Genomic DNA, 20583 nt, shown 5'->3' with positions numbered 1-20583 from the left:
ACACTGCTAATCACTGCCTTAAAAAATATCCTGGACATTGCTTCATAATCTGCCAACATAATAGAAGCTATCAGACAGGATTTCCTGTCACCCTTCAACTGCCAAATGTACCTGCAATTGTCTATCTTCATCCCTCTCACAACTTAAAATGTCTCATTTTCCTATTTTCAACAGGTCACTTTTTTTTAAGGATTTCATTTCTTCATTCATCATCTACCTTTCTTACATTGTCGACCTCACCCTCTTTACTGAATTTATTGCCAAAAGATTACAAAAGTGATCTAGAATCACCCCAGTTAAATAATCCCTTCCTTGACTTAACTCCTTTTCCTTCCTTCCTTCCTTCCTTCCTTCCTTCCTTCCTTCCTTCCTTCCTTCCTTTCCCTCCCTCCCTCCCTCCTTTTCTTTCTTTATTAAAATCCTTACCAAAAGGACATGTTTTTCATTGATTTCAGAGAAAGAGGAGAATGGGGAGAGGGGGAGAAGTGGAGAAAGGGGGAGAGAGAGAGGAACATGACTGGTTGCCATTTGTATGCACCCGGATGGGGGACTGAACCCGCAAAGCAAATCCACCACCTACTGGTGTATGGGACAACACTCTAACCAACTGAGCCCAATAATATTCCACTGACTGGATATACCACATTTAACTTTTACATTCCTCAGTTGATGGACATTTGCATTTTTAGCTATTATGAATTCCCACTTTTTAGCTATTATGAATGAATCTATGATGAACATTCAATTATAAATTTTTGTATGGATGTGCTTTCAATTCTCTTGGGTATATACCTAGGAGAGAAACAACTGGGTCATATGGTAACTCTGCATTTAACCTTTTGGAACTGCCCAAATCTACCATCTTACATCCCCACCCAGTGATGGTTGAGGATCCCAATTTCTCTGCATCCTCACCAACACTTGTTATCTTGGTTTTTTTTGGATGACAGCATCCTAGTGTATGTGAGGTGGTATCTCTTTGGTGTTGATTTGCATTTCTCTAATGACTAATGATGCTGAATATCTTTTCATATGCTTATATATGTATTTTTTGGAGAAATGTCTATTCAAAATCCTTTGCCTATTTCTTAACTGTCTTTTTTTGAGCTGTAAGAGTTCTTTATATATTCTGGATACATGTCACTATCACAATATGATTTGCTTCACCCTTTAAAAAATTACATAGTACTCTAGTATATAAATGTACAGAATTTATTTCTCTATTCTACAGAAAATTTAGGTTTCCAATCTTTTGCTAATAGTAAGTATCCTTCCCTGTAGGATATCTTCTACATGTTTCATTTCCCACATTTGCTCAAAACAGTATTTCTTGAACTTTAATGTGCACACAAATCACCTAAAGATCTTGTTAAAATGCAGGTTCTCATTCAGTATGTCTGATGGGAGATTCGGCAATTCTAACACTGCTGATGCTGTCCATGGATCATACGTTAAATATCAAGCATTAGTGTATCTGTAGGACAAATCCTACAAGCAGAATTATTGGGTCAAAGGGCATATGCATTTCTAATTCTGGTAGTTCTTGACAATTTGCCTTCCAAGGGGATTTTAAACAATGTGTACTCCATCAGCAACATATAAATGTGATTATTTCACCACAGCCTCACCAACACTAAAAGTGTTATCAAATTTTTCTATTTTTCCAATTTGGTAGGTAAAAAGAATTCTTTTTTTGATTTTGATTGGTATTCATTTTTTATATATATTTGACAGCCATTTTTATTTCCCATTCTCACTACTGACTCCCCCCCCCCCCCCAAAGAGTTTATTTGGACAGATCAAGGGACAGAGAGGCCCTGCATCTAGAAGAAGGTATTTGGCCTCTTGGTGGTGAAGTGGCTTGTGCTGGCAACGAAGGACCCAGTGCGGCAACAGGAACTTATCTTAGAGTCATGGAACTGCTTGACTGCTGGATGGCGGCCCTTGCTGGCTGCAATCTCCTCTACCTTCATGATCTGGATTAAGTGGGCACGGGCATGGTGCTGTTCCCCCATAGCACTGGGTAATGGCGCCTGTGGTGGTCAGGTCCCGGTACTCCCGGTAGGTTATGGGTGCCACTGCGGGAGTTGTGGCGCAGCCAGATGCCAAAGGGGGGATTTTTTTCAACACCTGCCCACAGTAAATGATTCCCCTGAAGACTTCATCTTCTTCAGTTGAGACACAAAGTACCAGAAGCGGGACTTGGCAACAATATGGCTAGGTGCAAAGATGCACATGCGGTGGAGGGTTGGTGTGTGGCACTTGGGGGTGGGCAGGCAGCGCCCCATCACCTTGTATTCTCGAAGTGTGCTCGAGGCCTTCATGGTGTTCACTCTGCTTCACCACACCCACAAAGGAAGTATCTCTTCACTATTACCTTTTTCTTGAAATAGTCTCCACTTAAGAGTGTCTATTACATGACCCTCTTCAGATGATTTCTCTCTTACTTGTTTAGCTAATCCTTTTTGTTTTTCATGCAAAAGTTCCTACTAATACAACCTCTAAATGCTGGAATTTCTTAGGGTTGGGTTCTGATACCTTTTTCCCTTTTTCCTTAAGTCACCTAATTTATTACTGACTTTAAATACCTTCTATATTCTGATGACTCCCAAATTTATATCTCCAGCCAAAATTTCTCCTCTGAATTTGAATTATATATCCAACACCTTCTTGATAGCACTTTTGGATACTTTGCATTTCAAACTTAACACACCCAAGAGAAAATTCACTTTCATCTCTTATCCATCTAGTTGCTCTTAACTAGAAATATGGATGTCATTATTGATTCTTCTCACTTCCAATCCCCAATCTAATAGCAAATTCTACTGTTTCTTTCTTGCATCTGCTTCTCATCATTTCCACTGCCCCCACACTAGTTCCAGCCATTGTTTCAGCTCAGCTAGATGAGGACACCTTCCTCAGTGTTTCTCAAAGAAGGCACTGAAAGCATTTGGGATAACCTGTAATTGAGAAGGACCATCCTACACACTAGGAGATGTTTAACAACCCTGGCCCCAGCTCTCTAAATGCCAGAGTAGCCCTAACCAGTTTGGCTCAGTGGATAGAGCATCAGCCTGCAGACTGAAAGGTCCCAGGTTTGATTCCGGTCAAGGGCATGTACCTTGGTTGTGGGCACATCCCCAGCAGGGGTTGTGCAGGAGGCAGCTGATCGATGTTTCTCTCTCATCCATGTTTCTAACTCTCTATCCCTCTCTCTTCCTCTCTGTAAAAAATCAATAAAATATATTTTTTAAAAAATAAATAAATGCCAGAGTAACCCCTATCATTGTAACAGCTAAAAACAATACCCCACATTTCCAAACATCCCTAGAAGGGATAAGTCCCCGTATTGAAAACTGGTCTTCCTATTTCTAGTCTTACTCCTGCCAATACATTTACCATCATATATTCCTTTTTAAGCATAAATCAGATTACACCATTCCCCTAGATAAAATCCTTGAATGGCTTCCTGATATACTTCAAATAAAATCCAAACTTCTCTATCATGGACTATAATGCAACATATTCTAACTTTCTGATATCATCTTGGAATTATGCCCCCCACCACCCCTTGATTCTTATATGCTAGCCACATTTAGATCCTTTCAATTCCTCAAATACATGAAGTTCTTTCTGACCTCAGGGTCTTTGCAAATGCTGTTTGCTCTAAATGGATTGCTTTTCACCCCATTCTTCCATAACAGACTCCTTTGCCTCCAGGTCTCATATTAAATGCTACCTCCACTTGGGGGGTGGAAGTGGCCGGGGAGAGGTCAATGGGGGGAAAAGGGGACATATGTAATACTTTAATCAATAAAGAATAAAAAAAATAAAACCTAAAAACACACACACACAAACAAGTCTTTTGTGATCACTCCGCTTAAAACGTGCCCTTCTATTATTCTCTATCATGGGTTTGGCTCAGATTAATCAATGTCATTTATCCCAAGTAGTAATTAATATTTAGTTGTTTCTATTATCTGTCTCCCCAAACTATAAGCTCTATGAAAGCAGAAATCTCTTTGTTCACCAAGTACTTACATATCATTGACAATCTTACACCAAGAAGATATCAGGTGTCAAAAAAGAGGGAAATCTTCAACACAATATTGAATGGGGGCTATATGGACTGAAAAATTTACACCTGCAGTAAACTATTAAATCTCTCATCAAATGCAATAATTAAGCTAAAAATCTCAAAAAGCAGCTACATTATATGCATCCAATTCTAAATCATATTTAAAAATTAGAGGTGGTAAAACAGTAAATCTAGATAATGGTAGCTGAAGCAACCTCCCTACCTTTAATCATGTAAATTGCCTAAGGGTCATGTTATGACCTAATCTGTGTGTTATTGAAACCTCCTTATCCTAGGGCTACCCCAGACAAACCTCCTTACCCTAGGGCTACCCCAGACCAAATAAAAGGTTGGAGCTGCGAGAGGAGAGCATCGGAGGAAGTCCTTCGGGACTTGCCGGTCTGGTCCCCCAATATTGCAAAATTATCTCGTGTCTTTTTCTCATTTGCTATGAGGCTCTTCTTTCAGATACCGAACCCTACTCCACACAGAACCTGTAGGGAATCATACTCAACATAGTACCATGTCTAACCAGAACTCCCCTCTCTATCAGGCTGAAATGATGTTATAGTCACACTAATAAACTTAATTTCTTTTTTTTTTCTCAGTAAGTTCCAAGTCAAGCAAATAGTTGAAAACTTCACAGGGAATATAAACAAATCCCTAATGTAGTGAATATAGAAAGCAAATAAATGAATAAAGGGGAAAGACAAATAAAAATACACTTTAAAAAGCATTTTCTAATAGCCCACCTCAGTTGCTGGGGATTTTCATGGATACCAACCACCCAGTAGTGATCAGATTTTCCTTTGCAGTGTTCTCTTGTATTGCATACAGGAGTCCACGTATTCCCAAGCCCTCTGTTAAGCATTCGAACAATGCCTTCTGAATCCACAAAACAGGGGGTACCTATATATCAATAGAAAAACAAATCACTTAGAGATATAGCTACATATTTTTTAAATAAATGCTATTTTAAATACACATACCAATGATTCAACTTTTAATTCAAAAGTGAACAGAAAATAAAAGGCAAATAATCCAAGTTTATTTTCTCATAAAATTTCATTAACCACATAGAGTGAAACCTAATAGAAGAAAAGGGAAAAAAAGCCTAAGATATGACAGAAATTTACTCAGATAAAGAGAAAACACTAACAGTTTCAATGAAAACTATGCCATCTGCTGGAACATAGCAATATTTTCAAAAGCCAATTTCAGTAAAAATAATTAAACTTATATCTGAAGCTTCCTTGCTTAAGAGCGACTTGGAAAAATACCAAAACTTGAGACAAGGTATGGATATAGAGAATCTGTCTTTAGTACACTTCTTTATTTTTCTCTTTCTTGGGCTTATTACCATTCTGTCCCTCAACTCCAAGGTAAGTATCCTAGTTTCTCACCTAGTCTGCTCCCATCTCAGGGAGTACACAGCAAGTTCCCTAATTACCCCTTTTCTTTTCTGACTTCACAGCCCTCCCACTACGCAAACAGCAGTTTCCTCAGAGTCTAGATCTGATTAGTAACTGGAAAAAAGATACATGAATGGAAGTTATTCATGGTCACATTATTAAAGCATAAGTGACTAATAATATCCCAACAGAAAATGCATCCAGAAATGGTTGATAAAGATAAAACGGGGATTTCTAATGATGTAACTGAAGGGCAAGAATCTCCAATAACAGAAATATTTAAGCCAGGAAATAGGATTAACAGGCTCCTTAAAATAAGGTAATCATCAATATCCTTCAAATCATCTGTCACAGCCACTACTAAATGAGTTTACAACAGCACTGTCCAACAGAAATATGTGAGGCACAAGTATAACTTTTACTTTTCTAGTGCCACATGAGAAAAGGGGGGAAAGTGAAGTTAAATTTAATTTATATTTTATTAGATCCAAGATACCAAAAATATAATCATTTTAATATATAATCAATATAAAATAATTATTAATAAGATAATTTTATGTTCTCTTTTTAACTAAGTCTTCAAAATTCGGAGAGTATTTTATACTTACAGCACATCTTAATTCAGATTAGCCATATTTCAGGTGTTCAGTAGCCACATGTGGCTAGGGGTCACCAAAATAGACAGTACAGCAATAGAAAATTCCTGATTTTTGTGTGGAACCTACTGGATAGCCACAACTTTACCATTGATTTGTATCTCCTCCTTGTTCTGTTAATAAACTTTCAGAAAAATGTATTTCCTCTTTATAAGTTTTCTAATCAGAATACTCACCAAAAAGAGACCTTGTACCTAAACAATGGCTACCTTGCCTAACAATCTCAGTTTCCAGTTTTGCCAACATAATGAAATAAAGATATTTAAACAATTTATGTAAAAGAAATTAATTAAGAAAAAAACCACGAAACTTTCTTCTTGTAAAATCTCTTTAATATAAATAAATGAATTTGTCTTGCCTTCAGCTGAAAATCCAACCCATACAAGGTAGGATTTCCTTGTGAGAGGAAGAGGATCACCATGCAAAATTTGTTGTTTCTTTTTCCCCATCTGTAACAAGTGAACACCAAGGCACTGATCCCCATCAAATCCTGTTCCTAGTAAAAAAATACAAATATAAATCAGCTATCAAAGGTTACGTAGCTATAATACAGTCTAAATTATATTCTAACCCAATTAAATGAGGCACCACTCAGGTAGTAGAGGCAGAATACTATGTTATATGGACTACTACTTTGGTTATAAGTAGTAAATCATTCACTCAAGAAATATTTACAGAGAGCTTATTATGTGCCAGGCACTGGGGCTACAATGATAAACAAGACAAAGTCACTGTTCTCATGAAATTCATATTCAGGTCGGAGAATACAAGCAAATAAACTTTAAAAAGCAAATAAACAAAAGAACAGAAAATGCTAAGTGCTACCAAAGATTTAAAGTAATACGGTGATACCGAGTGCCAGAGGAGTGTTTATTTTAGATTGGCAAGTCAGAGGTGGCCTCCGAGAAAGTAAAATTTAAGCTGAGATATGAATTGTAAGTTGGAGCCAGCCATCCAAATGTTAGGAAGAGGAGCTCCATAGTTGACACAGAGGACACCTAACGAAAAGTTCCTAAAGTGGGAAAAAGCTTGGTGAGTTTGAAGCCCACAAAGAAGCCAGTACGGCCAGAAGAGTAACAACAGAAAAAGTGGCAAGAGGTGAGGTAGAAGAGGCAGCAAAGATCAGATCATGTAGGACCCTGTCAGCTGTGATAAGAAGTTTAATTTTTATTCTAAAAGCACAGGGAAGTCATCAGAGGAATTTAAGTGAAGAGGTTTGTAGGGGTTTTTGTTTTCTTTTTTTAATCCTCACCAGAGGATACTTTTCCATTGATTTTTAGAGAGATTGGAAGAGAGAGGGAAAGACAGAGAGAAATATCGACGTGAGAGAAACACATCGATTGGTTGATTCTTGCACACACTCTGACCAGGGCCCAGGCCAGGAACCGAGGTAACATGCTCTCGACCGGAATTGAACCTGGGACCCTTCAGTCCGTAGGCTGATGCTCTATCTACTGAGCAAAACCAGCTAAGGCAAGAGGTTCGTGTTTTTAACAGTTTACCCAGGCTGCTATGTGGAGAATGAATTATGGAATGCAAGATTTGAAGCTGAAAGACTGGTTAGAAGGCTACTGCAATAGCCTGAGAGATTACATCTGGGTTGGACTGGATTTTAGTGAAGGAGATAAAGAGGCAAATTTGGAATGTGTTATTCCGAAGAGCGGACATGATAAGATCTTACTGACAGTTGATTTGGGGGATGAGGGGAAGAGAAGAATCAAGGAAAATGCTTACATTCCTGGCTTGAGCAGCTGAATTGATAGTATGCTGTACCAAGATGGGTTAACTAAATAAGAAGCAAGTTTGGAGGGAAAAAATATATCAAAGGTTTTATCATGACCAAGTTAAGTTTGAGATGTGTATCAAACCTACATAGAGATTTCAAGTGGGCAAGTGTGAAAACAAAAGAGATCAAGGCTGGTGATGTTAATTTAGATGTTACAGACTCATGGATATATTTAAAAACATGGGTCATAATGAGATTCCCCAGGATAGTTTCTCAAACTGCATTTTTTTTAAACCTATGAGTGATAAAATTAATTTTAGAGTTGCAACCACCATTTAAAGAAAAATAAAATCAAAAGGCCATGAGACTTTTATTTCCGTTATATTTGCTATGTTCAGAATAGCAATATAAAATGTAGTACTTATCACGGCTAAGCAGTCAAAAGACTTAAAGTTTCTGACATAAAGAGTATTAGGAAGAAAAAAAAAAGAGAGAGTACTAAAGAAGAGGGACTATTACTAAATCCTAGAACATTCCAGGGGTCAGTATAGGAAGAAGAGCCAGTAAAAGAATGAAAGAGCTATCAGTGAGGAAAAAGAAATCAAGGGAGTAACGCCACAGAAGTCAAGACAAGAAAGGATTTCTGATAGAATTATTCTTAAAAAACAAGCATAAAGAAATCATTGGTAATCTTGATAATCCAGTCTAAGCATAGTGGTGGGGACTGAAGAGAGACTATGCGGTGAGGAAAAGAAAGCAGTAACTTAAAAAAAAAAAAAATCACATTCAAAGCTATTTTGGTCAATCAGACTAGAATTAGTTTAGTTTTTGAGGCATTTAAACTCTGAAAATTCTTTTAAGATATAGAAGTAATTAACCAAACTCTTCCGTGAAATTCTCTCCTGAATATAGTTCTTCTATAAATGAAATAAATGCAAAAGGAGGTATATAATCCAAAATGGAAAAAAAAGAAGAAGAAGAAAAAAGCTCAAGTGATTTCCATTTACTTTAGGTTATGGTAAAATTTTAAAAGACTGGAAAAAAAATCTACCTCTATGAAAAACAATGAAAAGCTGTTCTCCATGTCCTGCCATTGACACCACAGGCCCAGGAAGACTGAAGATCTCTTTCTGAACACCTCCAATAGAAAACAATCGAAGGAGCAAGGCACTCGTGGCAGCAGCAGCCCACCCCTGGCCAAGGCATATGGCTTCAATATCCTCATTCTGGGGCATGTCCACTATCCACTCTTTGCTTGAATCCCAAGAACTAAAGTGCAGGCAGTGAAGCTTGCTGAAAATGAAAACAAGACAGAAACAATCAAACTTTCGTATTAGATATTTTATATATATAACTAATCACGACACCCAGAAACAAAACCAAATACGTAGTTTATTTTTCTGTTATATACACATAGTACAGAAAATGTCTTTAAGAAAGTAATTATGAAATATACTTAAAATAAACTATACTAAAACCATTAACAGTCAAGTTATTGAAGAATATTTAAACATATAGGAAAATACAACATAATGTTAAATGAAAAACAAAAAAAAAAAGGCTAAAATCTGCAAAGTATGATCCTAGGTTGTAAATACATACAAAAATCACAACCAAATTTTTTAAAAATTTACATTTGTAAAAAAAAAAAAGAAAAAGAAAAAACAGCCCCATATGTCTTGCATTACAAATCAGGTCATGTCACTTTGACAGGTAGTTAGAGAATGTAACATGGGGATAATCAGGCAAAAACAGACATGTTCTGGGGTATTATGGGTGGGCTGGTATTTATACTAAACTCTTCATTCTGAAATGCCACACTATAAAAGGTGTAATTTTGTTTTATTAACTTTTTGTATTGAATTTCAACAACTGTACCTAACAGTTCAACAGTAACAAATTCTTCCTAATAATCTCAAAGTTACCTTGCTAGTTCATCAGTGCTTTCACATGCCAACAAAATAGCTTCATGGGAAAGATCCGCTATTGTATAATTCAAAGTGTTCGATAAGTGTGTTGCATGGTGTATGGAGGTATCATGGAACTCCACATCTATGGCATTGTCTTGCTCATCATTATAGCAGCGAATGATTCCAATAGAGTTCCACACCTACAAACATGTAAGGTTAAATACAAGTCTGAGAAAAACCAACACTCTGAGAATCAGTAGGCTGAAGTGGTACAAATTAACAAGTATTATAATTCAGTTTACATCAAGGTTTAAGTTATAGGAGCAACCACAGCTTATCTACCTCTAAATAGTTTCAAATAACAATAGTAAACATCAGAGCTACAATAACTAATTATTCCTATCTTCATGAGAAGAAAGTACATATAAACACAAATTTACTAGGAAATAGAATATTTCTCATTTAATATTTTTAATTACATTACTGTCATTTAGAAAACAGCATTATAAATGACAGCTTTTTTTTTTTGTTCCAAATAACTGGTTTATATTATAGTAATAAATATGTATATTTTAAAGCAACAAAAATCAATTTTGGAAACTTATCTTCCACTGATGTACACTATAGACTTAAGAGGCTCTAGTGTTTTCTTTCCTTTACCACAAATATAACTTTATATAAATAATAGTTGACAATCAAAAATTAAGATTTATTACTTGATGATTACTGATGCAGTGTTATTAAAATAAAACATCACCTTTAATATTTACATATAAATCTCTGCCAGGCCTATACTTTTCAAAAAGGACAGAAAGCAAAGTTCTCAGTGGAAAACCTCAAATAATGAACCAAGTGAAATATTAAACATTTTTAGCTCTGAAACTTAAGATTAAAAACTAATATTCATTCATCCTTTTAGGAAATACATATTTAATGTCTACTGTGCCATACACCGTTCTAAGTGCTATCAGTAAACAAAATAGAAAACTCTTTATCCTGGGGAAGCTTACATTCCAGAGGGGTGGAGGGAGAGGGGAAGGGGGCAGATAGCACTTTTTCATAGATGTATCACATAATCCTATATAATAAAAGCCTAATATGCTGTGTCGGGTCGTCCATTCAATCAATCAAAGCATAGTATGCTAATGATATGTTAAGACCACTCATCCACTCTCTATTAAGTTCATTATATATCATTTTGCAGAACAAAATTTTAACACAATTTTCAAAAATAAAGTTGAAATAAGACCAAGGTTGTGAGTTAACCGTAAAATAAATCAACCACAAAATTAAAATCAACCAAAGTGCTCCAGGCTAGTTTTTAAAAAATATTTTTGAAAAATCAAGCGTTTTAAAAATACTTTTTAAAAAATATATATAATTTATTTTTTACACAGAGGAAGGGAGAGGGAGAGAGAGCTAGAAACATCGATGAGAGAGAAATGTCAATCAGCTGCTTTCTGCACACCCCCACTGTGGATGTGCCCACAACCAAGACATATGCCCTTGACCAGAATTGAACCTGGGACCCTTCAGTCCACAGGCCGGTGTTCTATCCATTAAGCCAAACCAGTTAGAGCTTAAAAATACTTTTTTACCAAACTAATTATTAATAGTGAGGTAAAAATGCTTAAAAGTGAGAAAAACTATTTAAAAGTTAAGTGTAGATCCAAGGCTTACCATGAATCTGTGAGTGAGATGCGAAGGTGTAGAACCTGACTGAAATGGCTTTTGCCGGGGAGTTGGCATTGGCCCATCATATAATGGCCTTTGGGATGTTACAATTGGTAGGTTGTAAATGCTTTCTGCTTGATCATCTTCCTCCTTCTCTTTCAGAAGACTAGAACCAGTTTTTAGCATTGTAATATCTAAAATACAAAAGATTATAATTAGAGAACCATAAATACCAATGACCTGGAAAAAGAAAAGCATGATTAAATCTAATAAGCTTTTCAGTCAAACTTAGTAATTCCAACAGGCTATTTCCTTTCACTTTGTTAACATTTGCAGTGATGGTGCAAAAGCATTGGAGGGTAAAACTACTGGTGCCTTAGGATTAATCAAGTGAGGAGCACCAATCTATTAGTGGTCAATGCATTGTTAACCATCACTCAATTACAGCAAAAACATAATTTTATTAAATCTTGATCACTGCACAAATTTTTAAAAAATGTTCTGTGTTAAAAATAAAAAGTGTACATAAATATAATGGTTGTCTCAAAAAATAAAAGCATTTCAGCAATTGAGTTGTAAGCTGAATTGATTTTTTTCATGAAACACCATTGTTACTTAAAAGAATGTCAGATAAACTATAGTTATGCAGACCTGGGTCTTTGGCAAACATTTTCTTGAAAATGAATAACTGACAGAATTTGTGGCCAATGATAAAATTTGAGCTTACAAACGAAAATCAAAATACTGGAAAACTTATATCCGTGGCACCATGAGCTTGATTGCTTCCCAATATTTAAAAACTTCTGTTGAGATTGGTGATGATACTAACAAATATATTTTGGATAATGCATTCATATTAGGAGGTCCAAAAACCTCAGTGCACCAGTATTTACCAAATTACCTATGCATATGCTACAAAGTCAAACATGGTAAAAGATCAATTCAAAGCTCAAGTTAGACCAATGGATTGTTAAAAAATATTTTTATTGTTTTTATTCATTTCAGAAAGGGAGGGAGAGGGAGAGAGAGAGAGAGATAGAAACATCAGTGATGAGAGAGACTCACTGATTGGCTGCCTCCTGCATGCCCCCTACTGGGGATCAAGCCTGCAACCCAGGCATGTGCCTGGACCAGAATTGAAACCGAGATCCTTCAGTCCGCAGGCCGACTCTCTATCCACTGATCCAAAACAGCTAGGCAGACCAATGGATTTTAATGTAACAGGGTTAAAAAGTTCATTGAAAAGTTTTCAAGCCCTGGCTGAATAGCTCAGTTGGTTAGAGCATGGCCCTGATACACCAAGGTTGTGGGTTCGATTTCCAGTGAGGGCATATACAAAAAGCAACCAATGAATGCATAAATAAGTGGAACAACAAATTGATATTTCTCTCTCTCCCTCTCTCTCAAAATTCAATAAATTTAAAATAAAAGTTTTCAGATTTCACATTGCAAATAATATTTAAGAAGCTTTCATGTGTTTTTTGGTGCAGCAGCCAAGAAGAATATCCACTTATTTGAATAGGCTATTAAAATACTTCTTCCTTTTCAGACTACATATTTGTGTGGGACTAATTTTTCTTCATAAACTTCCAGCAAAAACAATAGATAGCAGTACAAGGAGCTGTTGAGACCAAATCATTCTCAAATGATTCTGTTCTATAAACCCAAGAACATTTAAATGCAGCATAATTTACCACTGTACATTGGCATTTTACTTGTTAACATTGAAATGTGTTACTTTAGTGTGTAAGTTGATACAACAGGCATTTTATTTGAAGGGCTTTAATTACAATCTCAATTTTTTTTTTAACAGATACAGTACTATTCAGGTTATCTATTTCTTCCTGAGTTAACTTGGGAGTTTGTATCTTTCAAAGAATTTGTCCACTTCATCTAACTTGTTGAATTTATGGGCGCAAAGTTGCTAGTAATATTCTATTATCCTTATTATATTCTGTGAGCTACATACGTAATTTTAAATTTTCTAGTATCCATATTTAAAAAATTAAAAACATGGATAATTAATTTTAATAATATATTGCATTTAAAATATAACTTTAGCATGTACTAATGTACAAAATGATTAAGGTATTTTGTTCTTTTTTCATATTATTCTTGAAAATTTGGTTGCCTTATACAGTTAACATCATCTTTTAATTTAAACTAGCCACATTTCAAGTGCTCGATAACCACATGTGGCTAGTGGTTACCTTTTGGATAGTGTAGATCTATAGGATCTAAGGTGATGAACCCTTTTTCAGCACTTACATCAGTAATTTGTGTTTTCTCTTTCTTTCTTGATCAGTCAGGATAGATATTTATCAATTTTATTGATCTTTTCAAAGAAATAGCTTTTTCATTTAATTGACTTTTTAAATAGTTTATTATTGACAATTTCACTGAATTCTGCTTTTTATTATTTCCTTTCTTTTGCTTGCTTGGGGTTAATTTCCTCTTCTCTTTCTAATTTGCTAAGGCAAAAACTTAGCTCATTGACTTTAAATAAAAGTTTTAATAAAAATTGAGATTGATCAGCAGGATAAATCATCACATCCACAAGTCAATTCATACCAACTGAGTTTTCATCATCTTCTAGGAAGTGACTTCGCTGTCTAGGACGACCTGAAGCCAGCATGATGTCATCATCCTCATCATCATTTATAACCCCTTTTGAAAAAGAGGGGGTCTCAACTGTATTGTCATTTAGAAAATCACTAGCATTACTTGTATCATCTCCATCAAAAAGATCATTGTAATCTTTTTCCACTCTGCTAGATACCTTGAACAAATGAATACAAATTAGAAAATATTAGTGAACTATTTTGATAAGCTCAATTACTCAAAAGGCAACCTTTTAATATGCACCTATAAACTCTATTAAGCAATGCCCTGGTAGAATAATTAATTAGTAAGTGTATGTATGAGGATTATATTTATATAAGACTTAGTCCTGCCAAACCGGTTTGGCTCAGTGGATGGAGCGTCAGCCTGCGGACTCGAGGGCCCCAGGTTTGATTCCGGTCAAGGGCATGTACCTTGGTTGCAGGTACATCCCCAGTGGGGGGCGTGCAGGAGGCAGCTAGTCAATGTTTCTCTCTCATCGATGTTTCTAACGCTCTATCCCTCTCCCTTCTTCTCTGTAAAAAATCAATAAACTATATTTAAAAAAAAAAGACGCCGAAACCGGTTTGGCTCAGTGGATAGAGCGTCGGCCTGTGGACTGAAAGGTCCCAGGTTCGATTCCGGTCAAGGGCATGTACCTGGGTTGCGGGCACATCCCCAGTGGGGGGTGTGCAGGAGGCAGTTGATCGATGTTTCTTTCTCATCGATGTTTCTGACTATCTCGTTCCCTTCCTCTCTGTAAAAAATCAATAAAATATATTTTAAAAAAAGACTTAGTCCTTATCTTAAATGCCTTGTAGTCTATGAATGGGCCAGGAGTGTGGAATAGAGTGTGCATATGCCCAAATACCAGGCAAGTTTTATTCCCCAAAAGTCATTCCCTAGAAAAGAAGTCACCTACAAGTTCCTAATTATGACATTCTTTCATTTACTTAGGTAAGATATATTTACTCTAAATTACCTATTAAGGCTAGTTTTCTTTTGTTTATTTGGTTTTTGATGCTTATAGAAGTAAATAGAATAGAACCAATAGAAAAACAAAGGAAGCAAAGAAATTCAACAGAGTTCATCATTGATTCCTAGGAATACGAACATACCATGTACTGAATGTAAACAGTTTTTGAGATCACTTTAAAAGTGAAATAGTGGCCCTGGTGGGGTAGCTCAGTTGGCTGGCGCATCAAGCCAATGCACCAAGGTTGCCTGTTCCATCTCCAGTGAGGGCACATACAAGTATCAACCAATAAATGCATAAATAAGTGAAACAACAAATTGATGTCTCTCTCGCTCACATCAATAATTTTCTTAAGTAAAAAATAAAAAGTGAAATAGTAAGCAGGTACATTGTAGAGAGCACAAATTATTCCTATAGGGTAAATGAAATGTTAAGCCCATGGAGACGTATAGTTTGGTTTAAAATTCTGGCCCAGATTGTGTGGCTCTGGTTGAGCATTCATCTATAACAGTGGTTCTCAACCTTCCTAATGCTGCGACCTTTTAATACAGTTCTTCATGTTGTGGTGACCCCCAATTTCATTGTTACAAATTGAACGTAATTAAAGCATAGTAATTAATCACAAAAACAATATGTAATCATATATGTGTTTTCCGATGGTCTTAGGTGACCCCTGTGAAAGGGTCGTTCACCCCCCCAAAGGGGTCGTGACCCACAGGTTGAGAACCCCTGCTTTAGATGCTGGCATTATTCCTATTCTCATTTTACAGATGTAATATATTGTGATCCTGTTTCCTTTCTTTTACAGCATTTTCTTTTTCCTGGAGTTAAGAACCTTCTCTTTCTTTAGGTTTTTTCTTGAACAAATTTTCCTAAGATTCCAAACCTCCTGCCTAAAAAGCATAAGACAGGCTGACATTGCTCTGGGACCCACATATAAAAAGTGAACTGGGAACTTCAACATTTCAGCATATACACTTTTACTTAATCCCTTTCAGTACAATATTCCCCCTTCATCCAATGTCACGAAACTGGTAAGTATGCCTAGACCAAAGACCTTTTCTCTTTTTTAAAAAAAGATAAGATCAGTAATCTTTTTATTATTATCATCATCATTATTATTATTAACTAGAGGCCCAGTGCACAAATTCATGCATGGTTGGGGTCCGGCCGGGCTGCCCTAATCGAGCCAGGCCAGCCAGGGGGAGGGTACATGGGAGGTTGGCTAGCCAGTCCCGCCTCCTGGTCAAACTCCTGGTTGAGGGGACAATTTGCATATTAGCCTTTTATTATATAGGACTTGAGAGAGAGGCATCAATTTGTTGTTCCACTTATTTATGCATTCATTGGTTGATTCTTATATGTACCCTGACTCGGGATCAAACCCATAACCTTGGCATATTGGGATGATGCTCTAACAAACTGTGCTACCCAGTCAGGGTGACTTTCTCTATTTTTTTTTTTAAATACATTTTATTGATTTTTTACAGAGAGGAAGGGAGAGGGATAGAGAGTTAGAAACATCAATCAGCTGCCTCCTGCACACTTCCCACTGGGTATGTGCCCGCAATCAAGGTACATGCCCTTGACCGGAATCGAACCTGGGACCTTTCAGTCCCCAGGCTGATGCTCTATCCACTGAGCCAAACCGGCCAGGGCGACTTTCTCTATTTTTACCTTTACTAAAGAATAAATCTCTGGCATTCTACCAGAATGTGTATGGGGGAGAGGGAGGGGAATTATCCAGGCTGTGCACACTGATATTGAGACTGGAGAAATCTACTTGCTTGTTTTCAGCACTACTTTTAGAAGTACCTAGTGCTATGAAATTCTCAGTCGTTGAGGAGTCATCTAGGCAAGCTGAACTAGACCTGTTTTCCTCAACTGACATCTTAGAATTCAACTTTTTGAAAAGGTAAAGGTAGTCTCCAATCATGCTTCTATTTTCCAGCTTCCAAAATAGTTACCATCTTCACTTCAACTGTCTTCCTTAACCTTATGGACTGTGCATTTTAAAAAATTCCTTTAATATAGTTTTAATGGGGGTTTGAGGTATCAGGTATCAGGTATCTGAGAAGAAATAAGTGTATGTATAAAGTCTACAATCTTCAGCTGGAAGACCAAGACTTGAAATATGAATGGGTGTATCTGCCAGGCAGGGAGAATAATGAACAAAAGGAAGTATAAAACAAGGTGGACTGACTTGCTTTTTCCTTTCTCTCTCTCTCTCTCTCTCTCTCTCTCTCTCTCTCTCTCTCTCTCTCTCTCTCTTATTTATTTATTTATTTATTTATTTATTTTTCAAGATGGACTGTTTAAAGCAAGCCTTCAAAAGGACTGCATGGCTAAGCATAAGAGATATATGGGGAACTCTAAAAGTTAAGGCTAATTCAGAGCAGAAAAAGTTTATAGGCTAAAACTAAGTTACAATTATTAACCTAATTTTTACCTATGAAACATTTACAAGCATACCTCATTTTATTGTGCTTCAAAGATAATGCATTTTTTACAAATTGAAGATAAAGACACTCCATTAGCAAAAACATTATAACCCACTGAAGGCTCAGAAGATGATTTACAATTTTTAGCAGGAAAGTATTTAACTAACAATCCTGAAAATACCTAGATAGGAAAACAGTATTTCACAAAGGTGTTTCTTAGAAAGTCAAGGGATATTAATAGGCACTATATGGAGGAAAAAACAGCTTCTTAGTAAAATATATTTGGAAAACATTAGGTTAAACAAGTTTAAACAGTTTTCTTTGTAACAGAATCATTACCGAGTATCTAATATAGTTACGTGAATCGTAATTTTCCAAGAAAGTAATGTAGTTTGTGATGCTTTCCAAATCTATATAACCACAGAAAGACACTGAAGAAACTGTTCTACCATATTACTTATTACCTTACTGCTTGATATCTTTCCATTGGAGTTACAAACATTCTCCAGGAGCCCTAGATTTCCTTCTGCATCAGTATAAGCTATTTGACCACAAGTAGGATGCCAGGCCAGGCCACAAATTGCATAACCTTTATCATGTTTCACCCTAAAAATTAAAAAGTAACTTCTTAAGGCACTGTCAAGAAAAACATAAACTATACATTTCTACAGTTAAATTTTAGTTAGAAAAGGTTAAATGGTAGTAATTATATAGGATGTTTAATTATCGGGGGAATCAGTTTGTAAATTACAATTGTCTTAAAACTATGCTATAAACCTAAAGCTAATATAAAATAATATTGAATGACAACTGTAATTTAAAAATGATATTTAAAATATAAAATGGTCAAATAAAACAATCAATAAATATTTTTTGACTTTACAGAGAAACATCAATTTGTTGTTCCACTTATTTTTGCATTCACTGGTTGATTCTTGTTATGTATCCTGATTAGAGAACACACCCACAATCTTGGGGTATCGTGATGATAATAATCACTGAGATACTCAGCCAGGGCCAAAACAATCAATAAATAATAATAAAAGCGTAATATGAAAATCGACCGGACAGCCAAACAATGGAACTACCGTCGGATGACCATGCTATGACACCCACTGGCCCCAGGCCAGCCAAGGCAGGTGTGATGCGATTGGTCGGGGGCCCCATGATGGCCCCGTAGAGGGAGGCCCAGGCCTCCGGCCAGCAGGGCAATCAATGGCAGACTCCATGATCGCCTCAAAGAGGGAGGCCCAATCCACGATGGATTGCCCCCGCAGAGGGAGGCCCAGGCTACCCCACGGCAATGCTCCAGCGGGTAGCCTGGGCCTCCCTTTGCAGGGGCAATCCATCATGGCGCCCCAGCCAGGTGCACAGGGCCTACCTCTTTGGGGCAATCCATCGTGGAGCTCCAGCTGGGTGGACAGAGTCTACTTTTTTGGGGCGATCCATCACAGAGTCCCACAATGGATTGCCCTGCAGAGGGAGGCCCAGGCTACCTGGCCGGTGGCACTGCAGCAGGTGGGTGGGGCCTGCCTCGGTGGAGCAACCAATCGCAGGGCTTCCGGACTATGAGAGGGCACAGGCTGAGCTGAGGGAACCCCTCCTCCCCCACGGAGTGCATGAATTTTGTGCACCAGGCCTCTAGTCAATAAATAAAAAGATTAAATGAACTTTGACGCACTAGTAGGTTTTGTTTGCATTTTGACAATCTAATAATTACAAATTTGAAATGTTTCATAAGACAAACAAAAGTCTAATTAAAATAAGCAAGAAAGAGAAAAAAGATACATTGAATCATACCTTTCCATGCAATCTTTGGTTTCCACATTCCAAACTATAATTGAGCCATTAATACTCCCTGCAGCTAAATATTGCCCACAAGGAGACCAGGTTACTACATTGAGGGTCTATAATGAAAAACAATAAATGACAATTTTGTATAATTTGAAACTAAATACTTACCTTACAAAATTCTAATTTTTATAAACCTTAATATATTTCAGGTAACTTCTAATTAGGTCTGAAGACAAAGCTTGCTTACTTCTTTCTTTTTCAGTAAGTTTCAACTATTACAAGCAGCTATTAATTTATCATGAGAAAATTATACTGACACAATTTTAAAAGCAAAATCTAGAAAAATGTTATTATCCTGGAAAGAGAGATAACACAAGGTATCCTGTTAGCAGTCACTATCAAGATAAAGAGAAGTAGTAAGTGAAGTGAACCTTAGTAAGCCATTGCTCAACTGGGTCTCTGTTTCCTTAACTGCAAAATGGGTGTGTGAGAGTGAGAGAGAGAGAGAGAATACAGACCAAAAACTTTTCCTACTCTAAAATTGTAGAGTCAGGAGAAACCAAGATGGCGGCATAGGTAAACACCTGAAATTGCTGCCTCGCACAACCACTTCAAAAATACAACTAAAAGACAAAACGGACATCATCCAGAACTACAGGAAGGCTGGCTAAGTGGAAATTCTACAACTAGAAGGAAAGAGAAAAGCACACCGAGACTCAGAGGAGGTGCAGAAGTAAAGTGCAGAGGTACAGAGGGCCGCACGTAGAAAGGGCTGTCAACTGAGGACGCAGCTGTCTTTTTCAATCAAGAGGAAGGAACAGGCTCCCGACTGCTTTTAACTCCAGTTCCGGGCGAGTCTCTGGGGACCCAGACTCATACAGGGAGAAACTGGACTGTCTGGCATCGGGCAGAACTCGAGGGCAGTTTTCTCTTAGAGGTGCTTGCAGCGATTAGCGTGGGGCACTGAGTCCCAGGGCCTCTTAGGGCAGGGCTGAGGATCACCCATATCTGTTTGCTCTGCCCTATTGATTCCCTGAGACCCCGCCCCACCCAAGCTGTGCACAGAGGATTTTGCATATGAATGGCCTGGCCCTTTGCAATCTAAAATTACCTAACCAACTGCAGCTGGGTCAGAGAGACCCAGAATTTCCAAAAGAAGGCCCAAGGCCTCAGAGCAGCTTGCATTGCTTCACAGCTGGGCCTCATCTGGACACCTCCAAACTCCAAAAAAGGAAGGGGAATCTGCAGATCTCTTCGTAGCTCCTGCTGGGTAGCCTCAGGCAGAGGCTAAATTAGCACCTCCTTAGAATCAAGA

General features: G+C 37.2%; 1 protein-coding gene and 1 pseudogene across 2 annotated transcripts in view; both read right to left on the bottom strand.

The window, feature by feature from the left end:
* Positions 1-20583, bottom strand: part of WDHD1 (WD repeat and HMG-box DNA binding protein 1) — a 59029-nt gene that overhangs the window by 18553 nt on the left and 19893 nt on the right. For both annotated transcript variants that reach the window (XM_006767692.2, XM_015566504.1), the window contains exons 9-16: positions 19275-19381; positions 17939-18080; positions 14028-14235; positions 11463-11650; positions 9798-9982; positions 8924-9165; positions 6505-6642; positions 4831-4987 (exon numbers count right to left, since the gene is read on the bottom strand). In XM_006767692.2, coding sequence (XP_006767755.1) covers positions 4831-4987; positions 6505-6642; positions 8924-9165; positions 9798-9982; positions 11463-11650; positions 14028-14235; positions 17939-18080; positions 19275-19381 — 1367 coding nt within the window. The remainder of the gene's footprint in view (positions 1-4830; positions 4988-6504; positions 6643-8923; positions 9166-9797; positions 9983-11462; positions 11651-14027; positions 14236-17938; positions 18081-19274; positions 19382-20583) is intronic.
* LOC102765987 lies at positions 1777-2678 on the bottom strand (annotated as a pseudogene).

The sequence above is a fragment of the Myotis davidii genome, unplaced genomic scaffold (genome assembly GCF_000327345.1).
Source record: "Myotis davidii unplaced genomic scaffold, ASM32734v1 scaffold281, whole genome shotgun sequence".
In the NCBI taxonomy this organism is placed as follows: Eukaryota; Metazoa; Chordata; class Mammalia; order Chiroptera; family Vespertilionidae; genus Myotis; species Myotis davidii.
This window is presented reverse-complemented; position numbering and strand designations above follow the sequence as displayed.